We start from the raw sequence: 23,298 nt of genomic DNA, 5'->3' as shown, positions 1-23,298 counted from the left end.
TTTTTTTTTGTGTGTGTGTGTGTGTGTGTGTGTGTATATATATATATATATATATATATATGATTGACCCACAAAAAACACAGCTTATTAACTGTAGATGAGGGCCAACTATTCAAAAGACATTCAAAATGACCACTAATAACTAGGGATGCTCCGATCCGTCTTTTTCGCCTCCGATACCGATTCCGATACCTAGGGTTCGGTATTGGCCAATACCGATACCGATCCGATACCAGTGAAGTTTTTTTCCTAAATAAATGTAGAATTTATATATCTCTGTGTGTGGAACTGATAATCATTCTTTCACAATCTACTAGATACAGAATACTTCATTATAAAGAAAAATAAAATAAACAAATATGAAAAAATATAGGCCTATGTATATTTCTTTTCTTTTATTATATTGTCTTTCAGATGAGACGTTAAACCGAGGTCCTGACTCTCTGTGGTCATTCAAAAAAATCCCATGGCACTTCTTGTAAAGAGTAAGGGTGTAACCCCGGTGTCCTGGTCAAATTGCCCCCCTGGCCTTTGTCAATCATGGCCTCCAAATAATCCCCAACCACTTGATTGGCTCTATGACTCTCTCTCCTCTCCACCTGTATCTGGTGTGTGGTTAGCGCACTGGCGCCGTTGTTCTGGATACCCGATCCGAGAAAAATGGCACTATCGGAGCCGATACCCGATATGAATATCGGATCGGCGCATCCCTACTAATAACAGGAGAGAAAAAGAGAGAGGGCGAGAAGAACAACATGTAGATGCAGGAACAAATGTGCATACACTAGAAGAGAAAGAGCAAGTATGAAAAATAAAAGAGCATTTGATTTCAGCATTTCTACGGCCCACTGGGCATTGTTCACAAAAATTTACATTGATTTCCAGTTTCTGCAAAAGAGTTAATTCAACTGCCTGCTAGTGGGATGCTTAATGGCCACTAACTGTGTCATTTTATGTCGAATATATCAGGATGAGAAATATTTATCAGCCTACATCACATCTTCAGCTCATCTTGTCATCTTTTTATGTGCTGTAATACTGCTGGGATGCACCATTCAAGTGTTTTAACTCAAAAGGGTGCTGCAAATTAATATATCATTCGTATATTCACAGACTGGCAAACCTATTTTAGGAAGATTACTTCTTTGGGCTTCCTGAGGCTTGCACACAGGAATTGTTCGGTTTGCACCATTAATTAATGAGCACAAATTAATTTGATGGATGTTGTTGGTTATCGTATATTTGTTGCATTTTAAAATAGCGTATTGAATAAAAAAATACAGCTCGTTAAAAAACGCATCTTGAGGCCTCTTCAATATGTTCCATTCCATTGCATTCTTTCTGCTTTTGAAAGCAAGGATGCATTCTCTGTCCATGCCCCCTTAATAGCTCCCACTGCGAGCAAGGACATGTGTGTCTTCAAACACTTCAAACCATCTCAAGATCAGGATCCCACATTCAATAACTAACAACCCCTCTATTAATTTCTGTAAGATCGTTTCATTAGAGGCCTTTTCAGAGACACTTTCAGTGGCTCATTTTCAAGTGCTGTATCAAGGGTTGTTTTTGCAAATGTTGAACTTTGCAAGTTCATGGACTGTATTTTAACAACAACATATCTACAAATTAATTGCAAAAGATTATAATTTTTAATAGTCAAATTAATTTACCTGAGCGAAGGGATTGGGCACAAACTCCACCTGGTTCTCTGCGGCTCGTCGACTCTTGGGAGCATCCGGTGGGCACTAGAGAAGCACAAAGAGCACAGGTCAAACTGATTTAGGTATAATATAAATATTAGATGAAAATTTTAAACTTAAAAGAACTTAAACTTAAAATTCAATTTGCTGCCTAATAAAATAAAATAATAAAATAAAATAAAATAGCAAACAAAATTGCTAAAAAATTACCTGAAAATATAAAAATAAAAGCTAATATGAATAAAAACCATAACAGTATATAAAAAACACTAAAACAACACTGGATTTGATTTGATTTATGTTTAAAAAATCCTTCTCATGCACATTTCCTGGTGTTGATATAAATGTGGTCTTTCAAGATATCTACAACATAAGGCATCTTTTCTTCTGCATTTCAAGATGCAATCGCTGACTCCTCTGCTTTTAAAAAGCCACGTTAGAGCAAATGCATTCAAGGGGGAAATAGTTGCCCTTGTTTCCATTTTAAACACTGCTTGCAGGGAGCTTTGAGCATTTGCCCCAAAACAGCAGAACACAAATAACTTTGTTGGCTTACATTCAAACACACACACACACACACACACACACACACATACACACACACACACACACACACACACACACAGTATGGCAACCATGTTGATGTTTTAGTCAGATGGTTTTAATGTTAATCATACCTTACCTCACAAATAGGTAACTAACATGTAAAGGGAATAATCATTTTTTTTCAAACTAAAAATGGTCCATCTGGCATGTAACTAATTATGTCTAACAGTTGTTGGCTGTGAAATATCCTCTGATCCAAAATCGCATCAAATTTCAAAATGCCAGCTCCGAGTTGGCTGTACGTATTCCCATGTGCGCTTCCTTTGTCAAATAAGTTTCGCAGGTGACATTTCCTGATCTCTACCTTCTTTGCTATTCCAGGCTGTGGGTGGCTGTATCCTTTTCATACAGGCTGACGTTATCTGCAAGTGAGGCATTCCTGTGAGCCTTTTCGATTCAGCAAGCCTTGCCGAAGCTCTGATCAATTCAGAGAGGAGAAACGCACCAAATTCCAAATCCTCAAATAAAGCAGCACACCCACATCGATGACTCAAACGCTGTTCCTCCACCACAGCCGTCCCGATGGAAGCCGAGTCGCTGCTGGAGCTTGATCCATCAAGTACAACTACAACAATGATTTTTTGACAGAAAGAATGCATCCATTTCCTCAGCAAAACATGAGCTTTGCCTCCACTGTGATCATTGAAAACATGTGCGAATGTTTCATCAGCTAGGGTGAAATATTACTTGACAATACTGGGAAAAACACTCACCCTTTAAAAAATTATTCTACCTTTGCTTGGATTGTGGTAGGTTCAAACCTCTAAGGTAAAATTATATAGCTATTCATGTAATTTACATGCATGGGACCATAACATTGTTAACTGACTCACTGTTAACTAATTTCACAGCTACTTTGATGCAAGCTGCTTCACTTTTGAATAAATAGTTAACCTCAAAAATTGAATTATATTTTCTCTCTCTGTCTCACTCTCTATTTTTCCACATTTGCCTGTTTTTTAACCATTCAATACCATTCAAAAGTGAGGAGTCAGTACATTTTTTAGTACAGGCATTTTTTAATACAGACTTTTTTTTAAATAAGTCTATTACGCTCACCAAGACTACACTCATTTAATCAGAAACACTTCAATACTTGAATTTCAACTTAAACATGTTTAAACGTTCTAATTTTCATTTTCATTTACATTGAATTATTTCATGTATATTTTATTTTATTTCAATTACCAAAAATGATTTAAAATAGTTTGTGAGTAAACTTTTTTTAAGGTGAACTATTTCTTTGTCTGAACAAACAACTTAACGTAGTTCAATCGTTTATTTTTATTTTTAATATGGTAATCCAAGACATGCAGACAACCATTAATACTGAGCCTTGAAGGTACCCTCTATGCTAAAAATGAAATAAATTAATGACAGATTGATTTCTCAGACTAATTGAATGTTGATAATGTCAAAATAGCTAATTACTGGACATCGAATAACAGAAGTGAATTGATTTCTTTTTCCTTTTTTTCCTAATACAAAATATGCCATTTTCTACTTTTTGTTAACATGTTTGTTAATTTCCAGCAAACACTATCCAAATAAGTATCATTTTTGTTGTGTAGATCTCATTTTAAACTTTAACCCATTTTAAAACTTGAGACCCTGCTCTCTATATAATGCCATAAAAAGCCATTTAACAGCCCATAATGGGCGAATACTCATAGAAATGAATTCACTAGACGAAACATGTTTGAAATTTCGCATAATACCATGTATAAAAGCATTTTACAGTGTTTTTAACAGTTCCGACTTTATTACCCGAGCTCCAGGTATCTCACAGCAGGCCTCCTGGATAGCCAGAGAGGGGTCACAATACACCATCACTTGCTGGACGTCAATCTGAAGAAAGATAAAGAGAGAAAGCATATTAAAAGCAGAGCAAGAACAAAGAAAATGAGCTTTTTAAATGCTGGACCCCACTGCTTTACGTATGGCCACTTACATGATCATTTCGCTAAGTGGTTGGATTAACGAACTAATTAATTAGTAATGGCTGAAACTCGGTTAGGCTAGCATGGGCTGTTCTTTTCATCTTTTTCGAGCTGAGAGAGCTCAGTTGCATTAGCCCTGAAGAGAAGCGCCCGTAGTCTTTCTGTCTCTCATACATCCACAGACACACCCCTGCCACATTTCCCAGGCAGACAGGATGCCTAGGGCAAAACCTGCGGGAAGCCAGCTTATAGGAAACATCTACTTCCGACTACTCTATTAGCAGTGTAGTGCTCAATTATCAGAGGAGCCAGAAGCTTCTGCAGTCCTTCATCTACACTCTTAAAAATAAAGGTGCTTCAAAAGGTTCTTCAAGCGATGCCATAGAAGAACCATTTTTGGTTCCACAAAGAACCATTCAGTCAAAGGTTCTTTAAAGAACCATCTCTTTCTTACCTTTTTGTAATCTGAAGAACCTTCTTTCGCCACAAAGAACCTTTTGTCAAACAGAAAGGTTCTTCAGATGTTAAAGGTTCTTTATGGAACCATTTAGACAAAAAGGTTCTTCTATGGCATCGTGAAGCACCTTTATTTTTAAGAGTGTAATTGACATTCTTATACGGCAAGCCTCTTCCTCTGTAAAACGTTCACAATACGGCCTCGATCATTCGTAGGATCAGCAGAGGTCCTCACCTCCACAGGGGCAGCATCAGTAGCCCTCATACCCAGCAGCGTGTGTCCATTGATGGGTAACTGGCCACGGAGCTCCAGGGGTTTGTTCTCAATGGAGCTGCAGTCCACGTGCAGGGAGGCCGCATCTCTCTGCAGACTCAGAGCCACCTTATGCCAGCGCATGTCCTTCAGGGATTCCACACCGTCACCTTTGAACACACACCCCACCATGGACCCTTCAGGGTCAGCCCCTCTCACCCGCAGGGCCAGGTTACCATCTGGACCACCCCAGTCCAGTGAGAACTAAAGGAGTGTGATAAATAGGGAAAAAGAGAGTTTTATTTAGAAAATGTGATTATGTTGAGGCTGTAGTACAGGGTCCAAAATGAGCATTTTGCCATACCTGTTGGCCATAAATATACATATATATATATATATATATATATATATATATTTTTTATTATTTCATAACAATAAATTATTTAGCTGTTTATCACGGCAAAAGTGCATATAATCGTTTAAGATTAAGATGCTTGTCATAAGGCATATCTTTTTTAATTTTCACATTTCTAATTTTTTATTTATTTAACTATTTCTTTAACTTGTTTTATTTATGTGCCAAAGTCATATTTCTCACATAATTCTCGCATAGTGTTAGTATTGGTGTAGCATAATCAAGTAGCTTTAAAATGAAATATGTTTAACTAAGTACTCAAGAGCTCTATCGCATAAACCTATAGTATATTTAAGTCAGAAATGCAAAACTCACGTATAAAACATAAGCAGCATGGCTAGTTAACATGAACTATGAAAAATAATTCAAAAACATAGTTAATGATAAGTTCGACATTTGCCAATACATTATTAAATTCTAAAGTTGTATCTGTTAACATTATTTAATGTACCTGAGCTAAAATGAACTAACAATGAACAAATTTATTTTATTAACTAACATTAACAAAGATTAATAAATACTGTAACAAATGAATTGCTCATTAGTTAATTTTAGTGAATACATTAAAAAGTGACCGTACTGTAAAGTGTTACCAATGAATTTGAATTAATCAATTTAAATGTGATTCAATGACCCACTCACATATTTTTGTACCTGAATGAATCAGTTTTGAACAAATCAATTGAGTTAATTATTCAATGACTCATTCTTGTTTCAGTCCTGAATTAAACATGTTTTTAATTCAGTTATTACATGAATGTTGATTAGAGTTGATTAAATGAATGATTCAATGATTTGCTTACTGTATAAACAGTCACCTGTCTTCACCTACTGGTGTAACAATGTAATTTTCTAAAAGAGTAACTAAAAATCTTCACCTTTTTACAATATTACAATTTTTCAGTCATTTTTGCAATTTTATTGGCTTATATACATGTCATGGGTAAGTGTGCTGCTATCAGCACTACTCAGTCTGTCACATTTTTTTCCAATATTTAAAAAAATAATCAGCAATTAGTATTTTATGATTTAGAATGCAGCTCTATAATTAGCAGTTCCTAAAGGCACAGATTTATGGACTTGAGCGGAAAGTGGACACACACCTGAGGATAGCCGTGTTCATCTGATATCTGGAACAGGTAAATGTTATCATTCAAAGATTTCTTCTTCAGCAGCAGGGTAAAGACCAGGGTGAACTCCTCTGGAAGTCCATGAGAAAACACTTGACTGAGGAGACAAGTGTGCGGTTAGACTGCAGTACACGTACAAACAAATAAATGTGGAGCAGCTGGTCGTAAGAGTAAAGAAACAGTCTGAATGCTAGCAGAAGGGGGAGTATCTCTGTATTAATGGTGCTGTGGATACAGATATAGGGATAACCCCTGACACTAATTTTGAAAAGAAATGCAGCTCAGCAAACCTCATCTTCATTCTCAACTTCTATCTCTCGCTAGATAAACAGTTTGCCTGCCTCTTGGTGGGTCAAGGGCAGGCAAACTCCAGGAATGTGTTTACCATCCCAAATATACACACACATACACTCGGTACTGGAGTTTATTCACACGCAAGTCATGGAACAACGGGAAGCTGATCATAAGCACATAAACATGAACACATAACACGCACAACAATGAGCAGGTAGCGTGTTTGTCTCTAAAATGAGATGACAATGATTTATAACAGAGACCTGGAATCCAAAGTAATAACAGTGAGGCCAGTCTACCTCGAGGAAAAAATGAAATCAGGACTAAACACTAGAGAGAGAGAGAGAGAGAGAGAGAGGGAGAGAGAGAGATTGTACAGGATTAAACTTGTTATGACAGGGAATGTGGTACATATTCCTTTCAAAGATTTCTTGTTGATATTACAGAACAAAACTACTCCACTGAAAGAGCCATAATGAAGCAAAGATTAATGATTTTTTTATTTATTTCAATATTAGTGTCCCATATAGCAGATCTATATATTGAGAATAGAAGTGCAATATATATTGTCGGAAAATAACTAGTTCAATCATTATTATGATGACAAGTTCAATCATTATTATCAATGCTATTACTGGAATTACTGCCAATATGTTTAGCCAATTTTCGATTGCGGCAATTTATTTATTTTGTTTCATAATATCTGTGACCTAAACAGCCTCATGTGTATGGCGTGTACTATAAAACTGTAGTTTTTTTAGCCAAGTTAGCATGTCATGTTGCTCTGTGATGATTATCTCAAGAATTACACACTTGGCTTTGATATGCTTGGGCACGTTTTAATTGGAATCATCTACTAAAAGTAACAAAATCCCATTTTTATATTCTGTTAATATTTCAGTACTGTGAAAATAGCTTTAACACTTTTGAAATGTAGTGTGTTTAAATCAATGTCACTTTTAAATCAACGCACCAATCAGAATCTAATAAGCACTATTTTCATACAGACATCCTTGTGTTTATATTAGCAACAATGCATAGGAGCTAATACTGCACCACTCTCCGTCAAGCGGTTTTTAATGGACAAACAGCCAACTTGTGTATTTTTGAGCAAGATACTCTACCATTCACATGCTTTTTTTTTATGTTATGCATCATGAATTTCACGAGTTCCTTTGTTTTCAACAATGATAAAATGTTTATTTGAACATATTATAATTATTTCTGAATGATAATGTGACACACTGATGATTAATGTAAGAGCTGCTGAAAATTCAATGCAGAAATTCAGCCTTGGTGAGCATAAGAGACTACTTTCCAACCCCAAACTTATTTGAACGGTATTGTATGTGAATAAAACGAATATGCTTGTTGTATTCCACTAGTTGATACTTTTAATCTGTATATATAACACTAGGGGTGTAACGGTACACAGAAGTCACGGTTCGGTACATCGGTTTTGGGGTCACGGTTCGAAAATGCCATCGCCTATATTAATTGTAAAGTTCAAAGCTTTTAAACAGCATTTATTTGGTGTCAAATGAGCAGTTTTTAATTAATTAGCTAATTACTTAGAAAAACCACAAAGCTTCATTATCAGTATCAGCCACAAGAAGCTGCTAATTATCAGTTATTCTTATCAGCCCCCCAATTTTTTGCACTTCTTCTTGGACACAAATACAAAGACCTGAGTAAACACACTCAAACCTACACCCTCCATCTCTCTCCAAGGTGAGGTGAAATTCAAGATAAAGGAAAGCAAGAGTTAGACAGTTCTATTACAAGCCTAATAGAAGTTAAGTCTAAACTAAGAGAATGACTAACACAGAGGTGGCCTAACAATTTAAACACCATCTGCTGCTATAAAGTGTCAGAGACCGGTTGACAAGACTTTACATTAAACTTTATCTCATAGAAAGAGAATGTAGGAGACTATTTATGGAGAAAGAATCCTGTTTTTTTCCCCCCTTCTGCAGTAAGCCGGCCATATCGAGTGAGTTTGGAGCACAGGCTCTCGCTCTCTCTGGCTGAGATGAGATTTAGAGCAGGAGAAAAAGAGCTCAGGTTTCAAATGAGGAAAGCACCTGGGGCTCTGGAAAACCCATTCTTAGAGAGGAACTACCTGATGATGGGGGGATTTGAGTATGTCTGTTTGTGTGTATCTTTGCCTTTCCTTTTAAAGTTTCAGAAGGTCAAACTGTACAACTTCCAAGCAAAACACAACTATTACTGCAACTAAAGGAGGTATAGGACAGAATAAGAAAGCATTTTGATGAGAAAAATTTAAATCTGACTTTTGTGTATTAACAAGTATGACCACATTTTGTACCATTGTTGTGATCCTTTATGAATCTCACATAAGAGTTCTCAAGAGACCTCCAACCTAACATCTGGATCCAAATTCCTAACCTTTAAAGGGGTCATATGATGTAGCTAAAAATAACATTATTTTGTGTATTTGGCATAGAGTGAGTGGCGGCGGCCTAGAGTGAGCAGAGGCCGGGGGCTAGAGAGAGCAGAGGCGGCGGGCTTGAGCAACAACAATACTACAGCGAGAATAAAAGTTACGCCTTCTTTCTTTGCGTGAACATTTGGGCGGCGTTATGCAAATCTTCCCACATCGTGACGTAGATATGTGGGGCGTGTTAGAACGAGCCATTTTAGGTAGGCGTGGCTGACTCTTAACTTTTATAAAGAATATCTCTTTGGATTTGAGACTTTAGTCTTTGCAACTTTACAGATCTTCTTTATGCACCAAGAGCTTGTAACACTCCAAAGAGAAAGTAAAAATTGAAATCGCATCATATGACCCCTTTAAGTCACATTTCTTTCAATGCAAGCACCAAGATAAGCTGTGTCAGATCCTTGTGTTTATTTGCAACTGCCAAGCAGCTCTCTCTAAAGGGAATGTCAGCCAGGGAACAGCCATTATTTCATGACAGGGAGATAAACAGCTGCTTAAGCACTATTAGTGACAACAGATCACATGTCCAAACATCTGAAAACAAATGGGTAACTATTCAGGAGGGAGGGAGATAACGACAATATATTATCTCCGTGTCCATTATAGCATAATAATGGAGTTAATGTCACTCAAAACCTCTACAGGTTTCAAACTCTCAGTCTTTAGCCCTTTTGGAAAGAATTTGTTTTCTAGGTGATGCTTGAATTGCAATTGAAGAGTTCATTTGCAAAAACAGATAACTTTGTTTTTAACAGTTTTCAAAAATCATGTTTTTTCATTGTGCATTCCAATTAATCTCAGTCAAACTGCAGTTGGGTTATTTTGATTAAGTAAAAATAACTAAAAAATACAGCTAACTAACAATAAAAACATGATAACATAATAAAAACCATGATTTTAGAACCTTTAAAAAACGGGGGTTGTCTGTTTTTGCAAATAAACTCTTCAATTGTTAACTATTGAAATTCCTTAACTAGAATATGATGAAACAAATGTAGCAATTTGGATCAAAATACAATCCCACTTCCTCCAAAATGTTTACAGAGGTAGTTAGAGTTAAATACTTATTTAATTTGTATATGGCTTTTCACATAGCGCTTGACCTTGCGTTACCGTCATTCTAAACTCTGCTTTTAACCCCAGGTAAAGGTACGTTTCATACTTTTCAATTTAGAAGCACAGAAACCCTGTGTTATGAAAGCAGTGTTTTAGCTGTGTTAACCCTGCATTTCGGTGTCAACCGTGTACAGTACGAAATATGCGTTAGAATGTTACGGCTACACGCTTAGCAGCCAACAACCAATCACGTGCCTCATATTCACATGATTTGGTCAGGCACGGAAACATAGCATGTTGTATAAACATTTCAGCACTTGACAGGAAAAAATGTCAAATGATGACATTAGTAAAGAATGTAAAGAAGAGACCGTTTCATTCCTAACTTTATAGTCAGAAAAGTCCATTGTGTAAAACTTGATAATACTGTTGCCGCTATATACTTTACTTTAAACTTTATCTCACAGAAAGTGAATGTAAAATTTGATAATACTGTCGCCAATATATAATAAGAGGATGCGCAATGCTAGAGCCATTAAGTAAATGTTGCATGCCACGTTCGTCCAATCAATGACACTTACACCGCAAATATGCTAATAAGAATATAAACCCTGGGTTTAGGAATGTACAGTGTGAAACATCAGCTTATGAATACCCAGGATAAATTGTTAACCCCGGGTAAAGTATGAGCAGTGTTTAATGCAAAGCAAGATAACCCAGGGTTCTCTTTACCTGGCGTTTAGAATGATTAACTATTTCAAATGTGAAAAGCTCTTATGAGATCCACAAGTTAGCCTGTACAACAAAAAGTCCCGTAACCTTCTCAGAGAAAAGTAGTCCTGTCCGAGCAAGGCTTTTGAAGGACACCATTTGTGTTTGTGAATTCATGACACAGTGTATACGCTGCAGATCGAGGACAGAGCAAGTACAAAAAAAGAGTATAAAACGGTTATACAGTCCAGCACAAGAACGAGAGCTTCAATATTACTCCTCTGACCTATTTGACTCAAACGCTCTCATTTCTGTTAAGTCTACATGAGAGAAGCATAACAGGAAATTCTAATAAGGAAGCTGACGTGTAGTCTAAAGCAATGCAAACTGACTTTCTCATCCCAACATACAGTACCAGAGGAAACAGAACCCGTTAGCTTATATCATTGTCATTTTTCATCTACGCACGGCTCAGTAAAAGCATTGTCATAAAATGGATTGTTACTGTGGCTTGAGGTCTCACCAAAAGCACTTAAAGTTATTGTTAATAAAAAATTTAACAGCATTTCTGTGTAAAAGCACAAAGCAGAGTGTAATCCGCTGAAATGTTTATTTGCAGCAAGATGGACGTAACTTAAGGAGGAAGTGAAAATCTCTCTAGTGACATTATTGCAATTCCTTCATGATGCTAGCGTACTGTAAATGTTAGACCAAATAACAGTCAACGGCTAGGAATTTGAGGCTTGTAGTGACCTGCTAGAATACTTCTAGAAGTTCTGCAATTCTGTCTTATTGTACTGTATGTTTTATTGCTTTTAGATACAGGTAGTTAGATATAATGTAGTTTTTTTTTCTATAATTGACCATGAAGGGTCATAGAAAATGATGGAAAATAACTTTCCCTCTCTTAGAATCTTAGAAAAAATAGATACCAAGACAAACAAAAGAGGAAAGATAAAAAATGTACTCTGTAGGTTGGATGAGTTGTACTTTCCCAAGGCGAAGGATGACAGGCCCTCTCGGGTTTCGGATCTTCTTGACCTCGCTGTTCTTCAACAGGGAGAAACTGCGTGCCAGATTGAAACCTGCAGATCGGGCAATCAATCCATTTACCACCCCTCAGGCTAATAAATCAGTGAGCTGCTAGTTGACATGTCCTATGCTATGTATCAACTCTGCTGTGGCAGTTTTCAATTCATGTAAGGCCAAAGGAGGGACCTTAACACTGGGAGCATTTATATCTTTCAGCTCATGAACAGAATCTGTTCCTTAGACTGCCTTTATGGGCAGTTGGGCTTTTATTAAGTGTATTAAAAGGCTTGAATGATTGCAGATGGCAGTACATTCACATAATTATGTAGAGTGAACTTCTTTCCCATTTTTTGGATATACTATGCAAAATAATAATAATAATTTGAAATGTTGTTGTGTACAAAGCTGAAGAAAATAGAAGTCAGCATTGAAATGTTTCTTTAGCACCAAATTAGAATATTAGAATGATTTCTTAAGGACTGTGTGACACTAAAGACTGGAGTAAATGGCTGCTGAAAATTCAGCTTTGATATCATGAATTATGGAGCCCCTAAGGGGACATGATGATGCAAAATAAAATAAATACTTGTGTGCTTCCTCGAGAAACTTTGCGTATGCTCGTAAAACTTTTGTGATGGAAATAAAATGAGGTGGGGAGAAAAACCTCAGAGAATGAAAAAGCATTTTCCCACCATCTCGTATTTTTTGCCACCTTAGAAAACACAATTTTGTTTAAATAAATTAAAATTGAAATTGGTTAAAAATGTTAGAAGTTGTACTATTATTTTACAGTATTCCTGTTTTTCCTGTACTGTATTTTTAACAAAGTTTGAAATCAATTGTCAATCCCTATTTAATGTATTACTTATAAAAAAAACATCACAGAATCCAAGAACAAGTCCTGTGTGAATGGCCCCTAAATAGTGGTTCGCCATTATTAAATTATTAAAATCATGACAATACGGATAGTTCACTAAAAAATGAAAGTTTTTGTCTACTCATTTACAGTAGCTCAAACCAGTGAACAATAACTTAAATTTTGGTTTGTTGCTCACACAAAGCTATCATATTAAAACACTTGGAATGTAGCGTACATGTAATATGGACTACTTTTATTGTATTTTTAGAGCTTGACAACCTTCCATCACTATTCATTTTCGTTTATGGAAAAGAGCAGGTTGGACATTCAACTAAATATCTCTTGTTGTGTTCCTCAGAAGATCAAGAACATCATGTGCTATTGGACAAACTGAGATGAGTAAATGATAACAGATGATGATTTTTTTTCAAGTTTCATTAAGGGAGGTCCATTAGCAGCAGTATTTACCTGTAATGTTGTGTCTGGCAGTTTGAGGAAACTTCCATTCTTCTACCTGTATGGGCGGGCAGCTGACACCTGTAGAAACAGAGAAGCAGTCAAGTTGCAGCAGATTTTGTCCTGCCACCGGTGAAAGGTTTTGCATAAAACAACTTGATTTTACACCCGATCATGAGGAGTCCTGTCAAAACTTGGTCCTGAACATGAGGTGAGCAAGTTGAGGGGATCAAAGATTGTCTGAAGGGAGACAGACACCATCTAAGATATAAATGGGGCTAAAAATAACATGCTCTTGTCTGAAAGAATCACTCTCACTGCCTGGTGGCAAAGACAATGACAGGTGGTCTGACGCACTCTCGACTGATGGACTACATATGAAAAAGACCTAACTTTAAAAAGGTTCCGCCAAAGTACATCCTGTGGTATGATACATCCGGTGGAATTCAACTGTTTGAACTTTTAGCAAGGATGTCACATATCTTCTTTGGCTCACTTAGTGCTCTGTGTGTGTATGCATAAACAAATATATTCAAAATAAATAACAAAGGAAATCTGATCTTGACAGCAAATTATCACCATCCAGTTTACTGACAACCATCATGACTTTTTGCTCATAAATATTGTACAACTTGATGTAAACAACTTTTTGAGGAACATGTCGCATTTAAAATCCACTCAAAATATAATTTTGATTCATTATGATTCTGTATATATATCTTTCCATGTCTTTTTCCATGATCCACAAACACTGAAAAATTCAGATTAGGACAAAGCATTTCAAAAAGAAGACTTTTTCTTTGTGAAGAAGCATGTCAAAGGCGCCTGAGATGAGAAAAGTTTTTAATCAGCATGGTTTGATTGGCTCAAAGACACGTACATCAATCAAAGTGCATTAGCAAGTTACTGCTGTGTAGCGAAACTGTCACTTCGATGTTTCAGAGATCAGATGAGTATGAGAAACTCAAGCAATAACAAAGAGAAGCAGCTCAGAGCCGTCTCGTTGAGCTTCCAGTGGCGGAGGAGAACTGGTGATGGGTTTTCTAACTCATATTCTTCCCCTGTCAAGTTACAAAGAGCTCTTTTTAAATCTACAACACCTGAATCTCTCCACAGCTAACTCAGCACATACAGATAGGGAGGAAATGTCTCCAACAAAAACTTCTCTGACAGATAAAGAATTCATTTTGAATTGTTCTCGCATTTTCACTTTTTGAAATCAGACAGACTCGGCTAAATCCCTTTTCTTCTTGGTTCTACAAAGCCCCTCTGCTTTCAGATGGCAAAAAGGCGGGATTAAGATGCGGAGATGTCAGGGAGGAGATTGGAAAGCTGAAGGCGGCTCTCACTCCTGAGGCAATGATGGAAAGTTGAATGCAAGGGGAGGAGAGGTGCATTTCAAACGCATGGAGAACAGACACGTCATCAAGCAACGCAGAGAGTGCTAGAGTTTGAAGTGGAGAGAAGATTTCTGGGGTTTAAGATTTCATAGGTTAAGATTCAGCCTTCTTTTAATTTAGTGATACGTACCTGTACGGGCTGCTTCACCAGAGACACTTGTGAGGTTCTTAGAAATAAAAAATCCTTTATTTACCAGAAGAATGAAACATCCATTTTAAAAAGGGTAGAAGAAAAAAGTTCTTCACCTTGCCTGGATTCAGTCAAAACGTCTCCTCATTAACATTATCTCGAAAGCTCATAAAAGTGATATACTGCATCCTACTCTTGTTCAGAATCACTCCCGCAGCCTCTGCTCTATTTGTCCCTGATTGCATATTGTTTATTGTATATTTTTAGGTCTCAGAGTTGGCCTGGAGAAACTCATTAAGGAGAAAGTCAATTGGGGATTTGCACAGCTGGGGGTGAGAAAAGTCATCCTAGAGACCTGCCATCCACCATGTGAAACAAACCCAGGATAAGTGGAGGTGGTTGAATGTGGGAAAAGGTTTTTTGGGGGTTAGTTTGTTAGCTTGTTCAATCATACATCAGTTCTGAGCACAATTTTACATAGTGATGAAATGGCAAATGATGCAATTAGAACAGAAATGCAAAAGAAAGAAGTCATATAAAAGTCACATAAAAATGTCTGAATACGATATTTCCGAATATAATATTTCCGAACATGCACGAAATAAATAAATTGCATTCATTTTGATCTAATGTTGACTTTAACAATGACCAAATGTGGTCTGATTGAAGTCATCATTTAAATCTCATTCTTAACTGACTGTGGAATGTCTGAAAAAGCGGTTTAGGCTTAAACATAGGATAGCAGTATAATCATACTCTTAAACTATGCAATATTTTTGTCATAAGAAGCACTAACGGGAACAGAATTCAGTAGAAGAGTGGCTACATTCAGTCAGACTTGCATTATTATAATAATAAGATAAAACAGGATTATTATATAATATCATATTAGACTGGAGGTGTTGACATTTCTCACTCCTGCCTCAAACCCCTCAGACACCCAGCTTGAAAAGAGTCTAACAAACAAAGGCGCAAAAACAGCATGTTCTAAGAGTATAAAGTGATGAATGATAGAGGACAAGTCCTTACAAAGTTTAAACTGGAGATTGTGCCTCTAAACAAGCAGAGCTTCACGTTTCCCAAAATTATTAGAGCACGAGTCAGTCTTGTATGAAGCCAATAGCCAGTAGTTACAGTTTGCTGGTCTTCAAAACTCCTGAAACTTCTTTAAAATTACCCTAATTACAATGAGAATACAAAGTGTCATTCGAGAAAAAAAGAAAGAAAAAAAAAATTAAAGTCTCACTGCAATACCGTGGGACCCCCACTTTACTCAGTTCTGCTGTATGAGAAAGTAAGGGGGAAAGATGGAAAGGTACCAAATTTCCATAACCATATTGTTGGGACACAGCCCTGGCAGTCTAGAGAACAAGGCATGGCATCACTCTTTAAACACTGAGCCATTTTCCACAGTTCCTTGTTCTTTTAAGATTTTGTATCCCTCCTTTTTATTTTAAGTATTAACATAACTTATAAAAGTACAACATTTGAAAGGAAATTGTAAGAAAAGAAGCAATGATTACTTTGAGTTAACTCAAATTTGGCTAGTCTCCTCTGATCTGTGCTATGAGAAGCACAGACGTTCAGCACACAGCAGATGTATTCACTGAAGGCTTCACTAAAGAGTGCATTCAGCTAACCAATGATATGTAGTCGGTCATTCAGATTGAAGATGTCACACACACACACACACTATATATATATATATATATATATAGCTTCTGTCATCATTTACTCATCTTCATGTCGTTCAAAACACATGACTTTATTTCTTTCATGAAACATAAACAGACATATTTTAAAGAATCGTGCTAGTCACTCTTGCAATTATGATGCTGACTTTCAAGCTTCAATATGCAAAAATACAACAAAGTATCATAAAAGTCGCCCTACAACTTAAATTCCAAATCTTCTGAAGCCATATAGCCAAAAAAAAAAGATTAAATATCTGCTTGATTTCTGATTTTTCAGTGAATCTCTGTATCTGGTTGACAAACCAACCTGAATCCTCTGTCCATGAATCAAACTGGTTCTTGAGTTCAACAGATTCATTCATCCATTCGCAGTGGTTCTCAAGTTCAGCGGATAACCAATTTAATGCCTTTATGTTTCTAAAACAAAACTATGGTTTGATTTGTAAGGACTTGGGATATAGTTCACAAGCTGTATTAAACACTGTTATGGTGCTTTTGAAGCATTATGCTTTCTGAAGCTAGAAATTGTCTGTCTCCATGGGGACTAAGAATAAGGACCAGAAGATGTCTTCAAAATGTCTCCTTTTACATTCCATAGATGGAAAAAAAATGGGTTTAGAATGACATAAGGATGAGTAAATGATGACAGGATTTTAATTTTTGGCTGAACTACCCCTTTAACTATTCCTTCAAATATTCAGAATGTTATGTTGGCAGTAGTATGAATTAAACATACAGAATCTTAGCTGTTTGAACTAGCCTTTGACAAAGTCATCCATTGATTTGGAGACCAGGCCCTTACCTTCAGCTAATGCCAGATGACCCCCGGGAACCAAGCAGATGGTGAGAAGCACCAGAGAGGAGCAGATGACCCTCATGACTCCCTCCTTCAGCACCTAACCATGATAAAAAAGAATAAGTGAACAGGTGAGAAGGAAACAGCAGACAGAGACAAGTGTAAATAATCAGGAAAATGGTGTGTTACGAAATATTGTTATTAGCTCATTGGTACGCCTTTTGACACATTGCCATTGTTTTACATTTAATACCATACATCTGCAATAAAAATAGTTTCTAAATAATTGCTGGAAAGTGTAAGAAAGCATGTGGGAGCAGTCATAATCAATACAGCGGTTAATGGCCAGATTAATAATGGTGCCTATTAGGTTGGATGGGTGCTTTTTTAGAGTATAAATTGTGCTAATGATCCAAAGAATTTCCAATAAAGCTTTGTAACCCATGACGTTTGACGATTATCATTATTGTGTCCATCTGTCCCTCTCAGTAACAGTGTCATCTCTCACATACACAGCAACACAATGGTTCACCACACTGAATACTAAATATACGCTGTATACTGCCTGATATTTATATATATAGATATGTGAAACATCAGCCATATCCACTGTGCATGAACTCATGTGTTTCATGTTTAATTCGTTCAAGTGTTATCCAGTTATCATCTTGGAAATAAAAAAATAATTTGCATTTTTTATACCATTTTTTTTTTATATATAAATGGTATAATAATTAAGTCAAGGGAGACACGTTAAAATATGCAGCTGATATTAAAGGTAGAACATAATGCATTGTGGGGTATAGCATACATTAAGTATTTTATGCACAAGAAAATCTGCATGTTATGCAGAGTACACTACATAAGCTTGGGGGTTGGTAAGATCTTTTAAATGTTTTTGCAATTAGTTTTGTATAATCACCTAGGATGCATTTACTTGATTAGAAATATAGTAAAACAGTAATACTGTGTAACATTATTACAATTTAAAACACCTTATTCCTGTGATGCAAAGGTTAATTTTCAGCATCATTAATTCAGTCTTCAGTGTCACACGATCCTTCAGAAATCATTCTAATATGCTCATCTGAAGCTCAAGAAACATTTACTTTACTATCAATGTTGAAAACAGTTGTTTAGTGAAAACAGTGCTCCTTAATGTTTTAGTGTATTTTTCAGGATTCTTTGATGAATAATGCATCCTTGCTGATAAAAAAAAATAATAATTAAATTTTAATATGATTAATTATAGAGAAAAGATACCAGGAGAGTAGTAAGGTAATATCATACAAAATACTAAAATAGCTGATACAGGATGTTGACAAACAAAAACAAAAAAAGATTTGTTTACCATAAAAAAAAAAAAAACTGTACTGATGTATTATGTGTGTTATGTCAGTGCATATGGAGGGATTCAGCACCTTTAATTACTTGTAACAAAGGAATGAACCCAACTGGACTATCAAGCATGCCTCAGATATATTTACCTGTGTTCACAGAACCATCACCACCTCCCGTTTACAGACATGCTGCTCACTCAAAGTGACCCTCACTGGCATGTCTGGACAAGAACCTGTCAGAGTGATGCATTAGTCAGAAAGCCCGAGGGGAGAAGGTCTACTCCTCGTCCTTTTATGGCTTTCTTGTAAATTTCAGCCCATTGGTGATGTGTGTGCAGGCAACACTTAATCTGCATCCTCCGACTGAGGTCATATAACCTGTAGGCTCTATACCAGTTGAGACACCAAAAGTGCAGGTTTCATGCGAAATAACACCACCCCAGAGTAGGCTATACGCTATCACCTGAAGATGAGAAACACTCTACCTTCTCTCACCGGCCGTCCAAATGTCTTTTTGTATCATTCTGATTCAGTTATTTACAAAGCACATTCCAGCTCGCTTCTAACTGCAAAATCAACAGTGTTCTTGTAAACAAGACAACATCCATTTCAGGTGAGCGAGGCGGAGATACTCCATTACCTGTATTCAATACCTCTGGGCAATTTCTCATTACCATTCGCTTCCACGCACAGAAAACGGAATGGAAATTAAAGCTTGTGCTTGTTTTGTTCCCTTTTCACTTTGTTTGCCGTGCAGCGAGAACAGCTGGACCACGCAGATAAAGGAAAGAGTCTCTCTTGCGTTCTGTCTTGGCTCAGTGCCCGGCAATCTGAAGTGAATGTCTACAGTTGAAATGACAAAAGCACTAGTTAGGGAATCAAGTATGTGGGCTACAAACGCACCGGGGCGACAATTCACAGTGTTTCAATGCAAGATTGATAGTTACAATCAATCTATGCATGCGAAAACAATAATTCGGGGCCATCTAAGAGAATGGTTAAAAGCGACAATGTGCATTTTTAATAAACAAGCGCTTTAATTAGCTATTGTTAAAATGTCTACAGTCATTTTGTTTCGCAGACCGCTGACAGGAAGGAGGCTGTCAAGAAGGCGTGTAGTGTGTTGTTTTCATGTCAGAGTCTGAGAGCTCAGGGAAAGAGGGAGCGCTAAACTCTCTCTCTCTCGTCAGAGTAGTGCAAACAAGCAACAAGTCATATTTTTATGCCTATTTTACGTATATAGTGCTGTCAGTTAATCGCTGGGTTATAAACACCTCTTAAAATCACTATTTTGGGAAGGCAGGGTGCTAAAAATGTCACTGGTTTGAAGGCCTAATGATATGGCATCACAAACAATCTAAAAGTTAAACAGAAAGTTAGACTGAACCTGGTGCATATACCCAATTTTTTCGAAAGAGCACACAGCATTTGGTTACAAGAACCTGCGAGCTAGAGAGTCACATCAAACACAAGCAGAGAGCAATCCAGAGATTTATAATGGGGTCTGTGGCATTTGTAATCATGTCTGCGGCACTGTTTAACCTTCAATTACAGCTGTTTTGCAATCATTCTTCTCCAAAGGAGCATCTATCCTTTTTTTTTTTTTTGATACAGCGTCTTTCTTCTCACTCAAGGCAGAGACTGGTTTGCTTGAAGCTTGGTTTGTCAAACTAGACCTAATTAGTGATGGGAATGTGTGGCAAATCCGGCAAATGGGAATAGTCTGTGTCTAAAAGTTATGCTGCAAACGTCTCTTCACCTTGTCTTCCCCTGCATTAGCAGCAGATGGTTTTATCATCAGAAAGAGCATGCATTTTTTCCACTCCCACGGGCTGAATTAAAAAAACAATCCCTTTGTATACCCTTAAGCAGACAGTAAACTGAAAAGGTTTAGAAAGAGATTATTAATGAATTATGGTCTGTATTAAATTTAAAAAGTACCTTGCCAGGGGGTTGCATTAAAGAAGTGTCCTGATAACACTTTGAAAGTTGCATCACTGCTGACAAGCAAAATTTGAAGTGTCTAAAAATATATATAAAAAAATATCTGAGAGAAGTGTTAGATTGCACAGCTGCAGAGTGCAGATGAGTCCCCTCCTCCTCATGCTGACAGCATCACAGGGATGTGATCATATTCCAAACGTCACTGTGACACGCAGCTGTCCAGATGCTGGTGGAAAAAGCAGCGCGTATTCTGTCTTAGACAATTTTTATTTATATATATTACTTTAAACGATACTGCAATGACTTGCATAAAAGTATAGAGGCAAATGAAATTTACGTAATATTGTTATTAAATATAATATGTATTATAACTAAGCGAAATAGCATTTCCCCCCCTCATTTATGCTGTTTTATTGGTCTCTTGTTCGTTCCGTTTTTCAACATTTAACACTCTTTGTTTAAATAACAAACTACAATTATTACAAAAATGAACATTTCTGTTCGTATTGTTTGTTTTTGTTATTACAAACATAATAAAAATATGCAGCAAATTATAATAAAGCGCAGCGATCTGAATACCCGGAGCGCGCGAGTTATAACGCTCTACCGCTAGGGGGCCAAGATTAGGGCAACAAGTCAAAAAGTTTTTACCACAAACCAAAGTGGTAAAAAGTGATAAAGGAAAAACCATTTGCACTAATTGCAAGTGCAATCCGACAGCACGTGGCACATTAAAACTGTAATGAAAACTGCACCGAAAAACGATGTGAACAGCACATTTGAATGAAGGAAATACATTAAATCGGCTACAATATAGAAAGAAACATTCCTATTATTTGCATCCCCACAAAGCATTAAAGGGGTGCTTATATGCATACAGTATATTGACTAATACATTATTTTTTAAACTATATAGAATAGGCTACAAATGTCCCGTTTCAGTAGCCTAAATAATAATTCATAAAAACGTAATCTATAGCTATCTCCGGGGAGTTTGCAAGGATCCTAGCCCCCGTAAAGATTCCCGATATGTCAGAACCAAAAACACATAATTTTACCTTCTGTGATCGTTAATCCAATGAATTATGGCTGCATTAATCCGCAGAAAACTCTATAGTGTAATCCAGTTTGCTGAAAGAGCTTCCAAGAGTCCTCTCTCTAGCGTGGATAAAGTTTTTGCCTGGGAGTTCTCCTTCTCCAACTTCTTTCTCCCCTCCCCTCAGAGTTGTTTTAATAAACTTTCCCTTCACTGTCGTTCCTCGATGGGAGAATCTCCAGGATACGCTTGATGACATCATCAACTGCCCCGGCGGAGTGTGGAAACGCGCCTCAGGCTTTTCTTTCCGCTGCCGCCCCCCACAAGTCCTGCTTTGTTTGATTTCTCCTTTTCAACTATGCTTCCACGACTGAGGAACTTATCTGAGGTCATGCTAATGCAGACAACGCTGTGGGTAAGACGGGTCATATGTGACTGAATACCAAAGGCAAAATATTACAAACTACTGCCACAGTTTTGATGGTAACCATATGGTTAAACGGCAATGGGTCGTCTGGTCCTTGTTCTGTTGTTTCAACTTTGGCGGTAAACGATGTGGATTGAATTATCCGCGTTTCCTGTTACCAGGGGCGGATCTAGAAAATAATTTTTAGGGTGGCATGGGGTCTGTGAGGGGTGGCAACACCAAAGCAAGCCCCCATGCATAGTTTTTGGGGATTTATGGTCTGACATACACAGTTGTGTTCACAAATATTGTATTACCATTAAGTAATCATCTATACTGTTTAAAGTGAAAAATAAATAACATTTCAATATCCATCATTGCACCAATTCAATACACAACATAAACTTCAACAGGTTATAAATGTTTCTGAGCTAGTATCACTAAAGAAGACATGCGGTTCTATTAAAAGAAGACATGCGGACGGTTCTATTAAAATCACATAGGCTACTTAGATGGTATAATCGCGTTTAGTGCAATTTTAAGAGCAACAAAAACTTTTGAATTGCCTGACATTAGAAAGAAATACAATATTATCAAAGCACTGAAACTGGATCAGTTTTGAAAACAATGTTTGATTTTCTGTTATTAAAAGACGTGGGACCAACCATATACTCTAGCAACACCCCAGCAACTGCATAGCAAGAGCCTAGCAACCACCACCCAGAATATCCTAGCAACACTTTAGCAAACATCGAGAACATCTACCAAACCATTTATGTTTTTTAAACAATACTTTAAGACAAGCCAGCATAAATTTGTCTTTCAAACGTTTCAATCTAGTTATTACAGTTTTTCTTACTGTTTTTTCTTTCAACTGCTTACACACACATTTTCAAAACTTTGCCTCTTTTTTTTCAAACTTTACACACAAATCCAAGAACTGCACACACAAAATGCAAAATGCCTCACATCTCTTGCAAAATGAAGCACTGCATTCAAAATATCACAAACACGTCTCAAAAGCAAACATTTGCAAACACCTTTGCCATATTAATTCCTGTTAGATTTTTGTGTGTTACATAGAGAACTGTGTGCTGTTTTGCAAAAAGTGTTTTTGAAAAATTGAAAACTTGAGTCAAAGGCTGAGAATTAGTGTATGGTTTTGCAGATTTGGTGTGTG

At 36.8% G+C, this 23,298-nt stretch overlaps 1 protein-coding gene and 1 long non-coding RNA gene across 5 annotated transcripts in view; both read right to left on the bottom strand.

The window, feature by feature from the left end:
- LOC107669973 (collagen alpha-1(XVI) chain-like) overlaps positions 1 to 21,935 on the bottom strand; it is a 64,820-nt gene extending 42,885 nt beyond the window's left edge. For 2 of the 4 annotated variants that reach the window (XM_016462410.1, XM_016462424.1), the window contains exons 1-8: positions 21,735 to 21,935; positions 17,399 to 17,492; positions 13,385 to 13,453; positions 11,993 to 12,110; positions 6,474 to 6,597; positions 4,938 to 5,219; positions 4,074 to 4,154; positions 1,671 to 1,745 (exon numbers count right to left, since the gene is read on the bottom strand). In XM_016462410.1, coding sequence (XP_016317896.1) covers positions 1,671 to 1,745; positions 4,074 to 4,154; positions 4,938 to 5,219; positions 6,474 to 6,597; positions 11,993 to 12,110; positions 13,385 to 13,453; positions 17,399 to 17,474 — 825 coding nt within the window. In that variant the 5' untranslated portion in view covers positions 17,475 to 17,492; positions 21,735 to 21,935. The remainder of the gene's footprint in view (positions 1 to 1,670; positions 1,746 to 4,073; positions 4,155 to 4,937; positions 5,220 to 6,473; positions 6,598 to 11,992; positions 12,111 to 13,384; positions 13,454 to 17,398; positions 17,493 to 21,734) is intronic. The other 2 variants (XM_016462435.1, XM_016462417.1) reach the window with 1 other exon arrangement.
- The window catches only part of LOC107670015 (uncharacterized), a 718,471-nt gene that overhangs the window by 307,247 nt on the left and 387,926 nt on the right, over positions 1 to 23,298 (bottom strand). The window lies entirely within an intron of this gene.

The sequence above is a fragment of the Sinocyclocheilus anshuiensis genome, unplaced genomic scaffold (assembly GCF_001515605.1).
Source record: "Sinocyclocheilus anshuiensis isolate Anshui unplaced genomic scaffold, SAMN03320099.WGS_v1.1 scaffold253, whole genome shotgun sequence".
NCBI lineage: Eukaryota > Metazoa > Chordata > Actinopteri > Cypriniformes > Cyprinidae > Sinocyclocheilus > Sinocyclocheilus anshuiensis.
The sequence above is the reverse complement of the archived record's forward strand: the minus strand, read 5'-3'. Positions and strand labels throughout refer to the sequence as shown.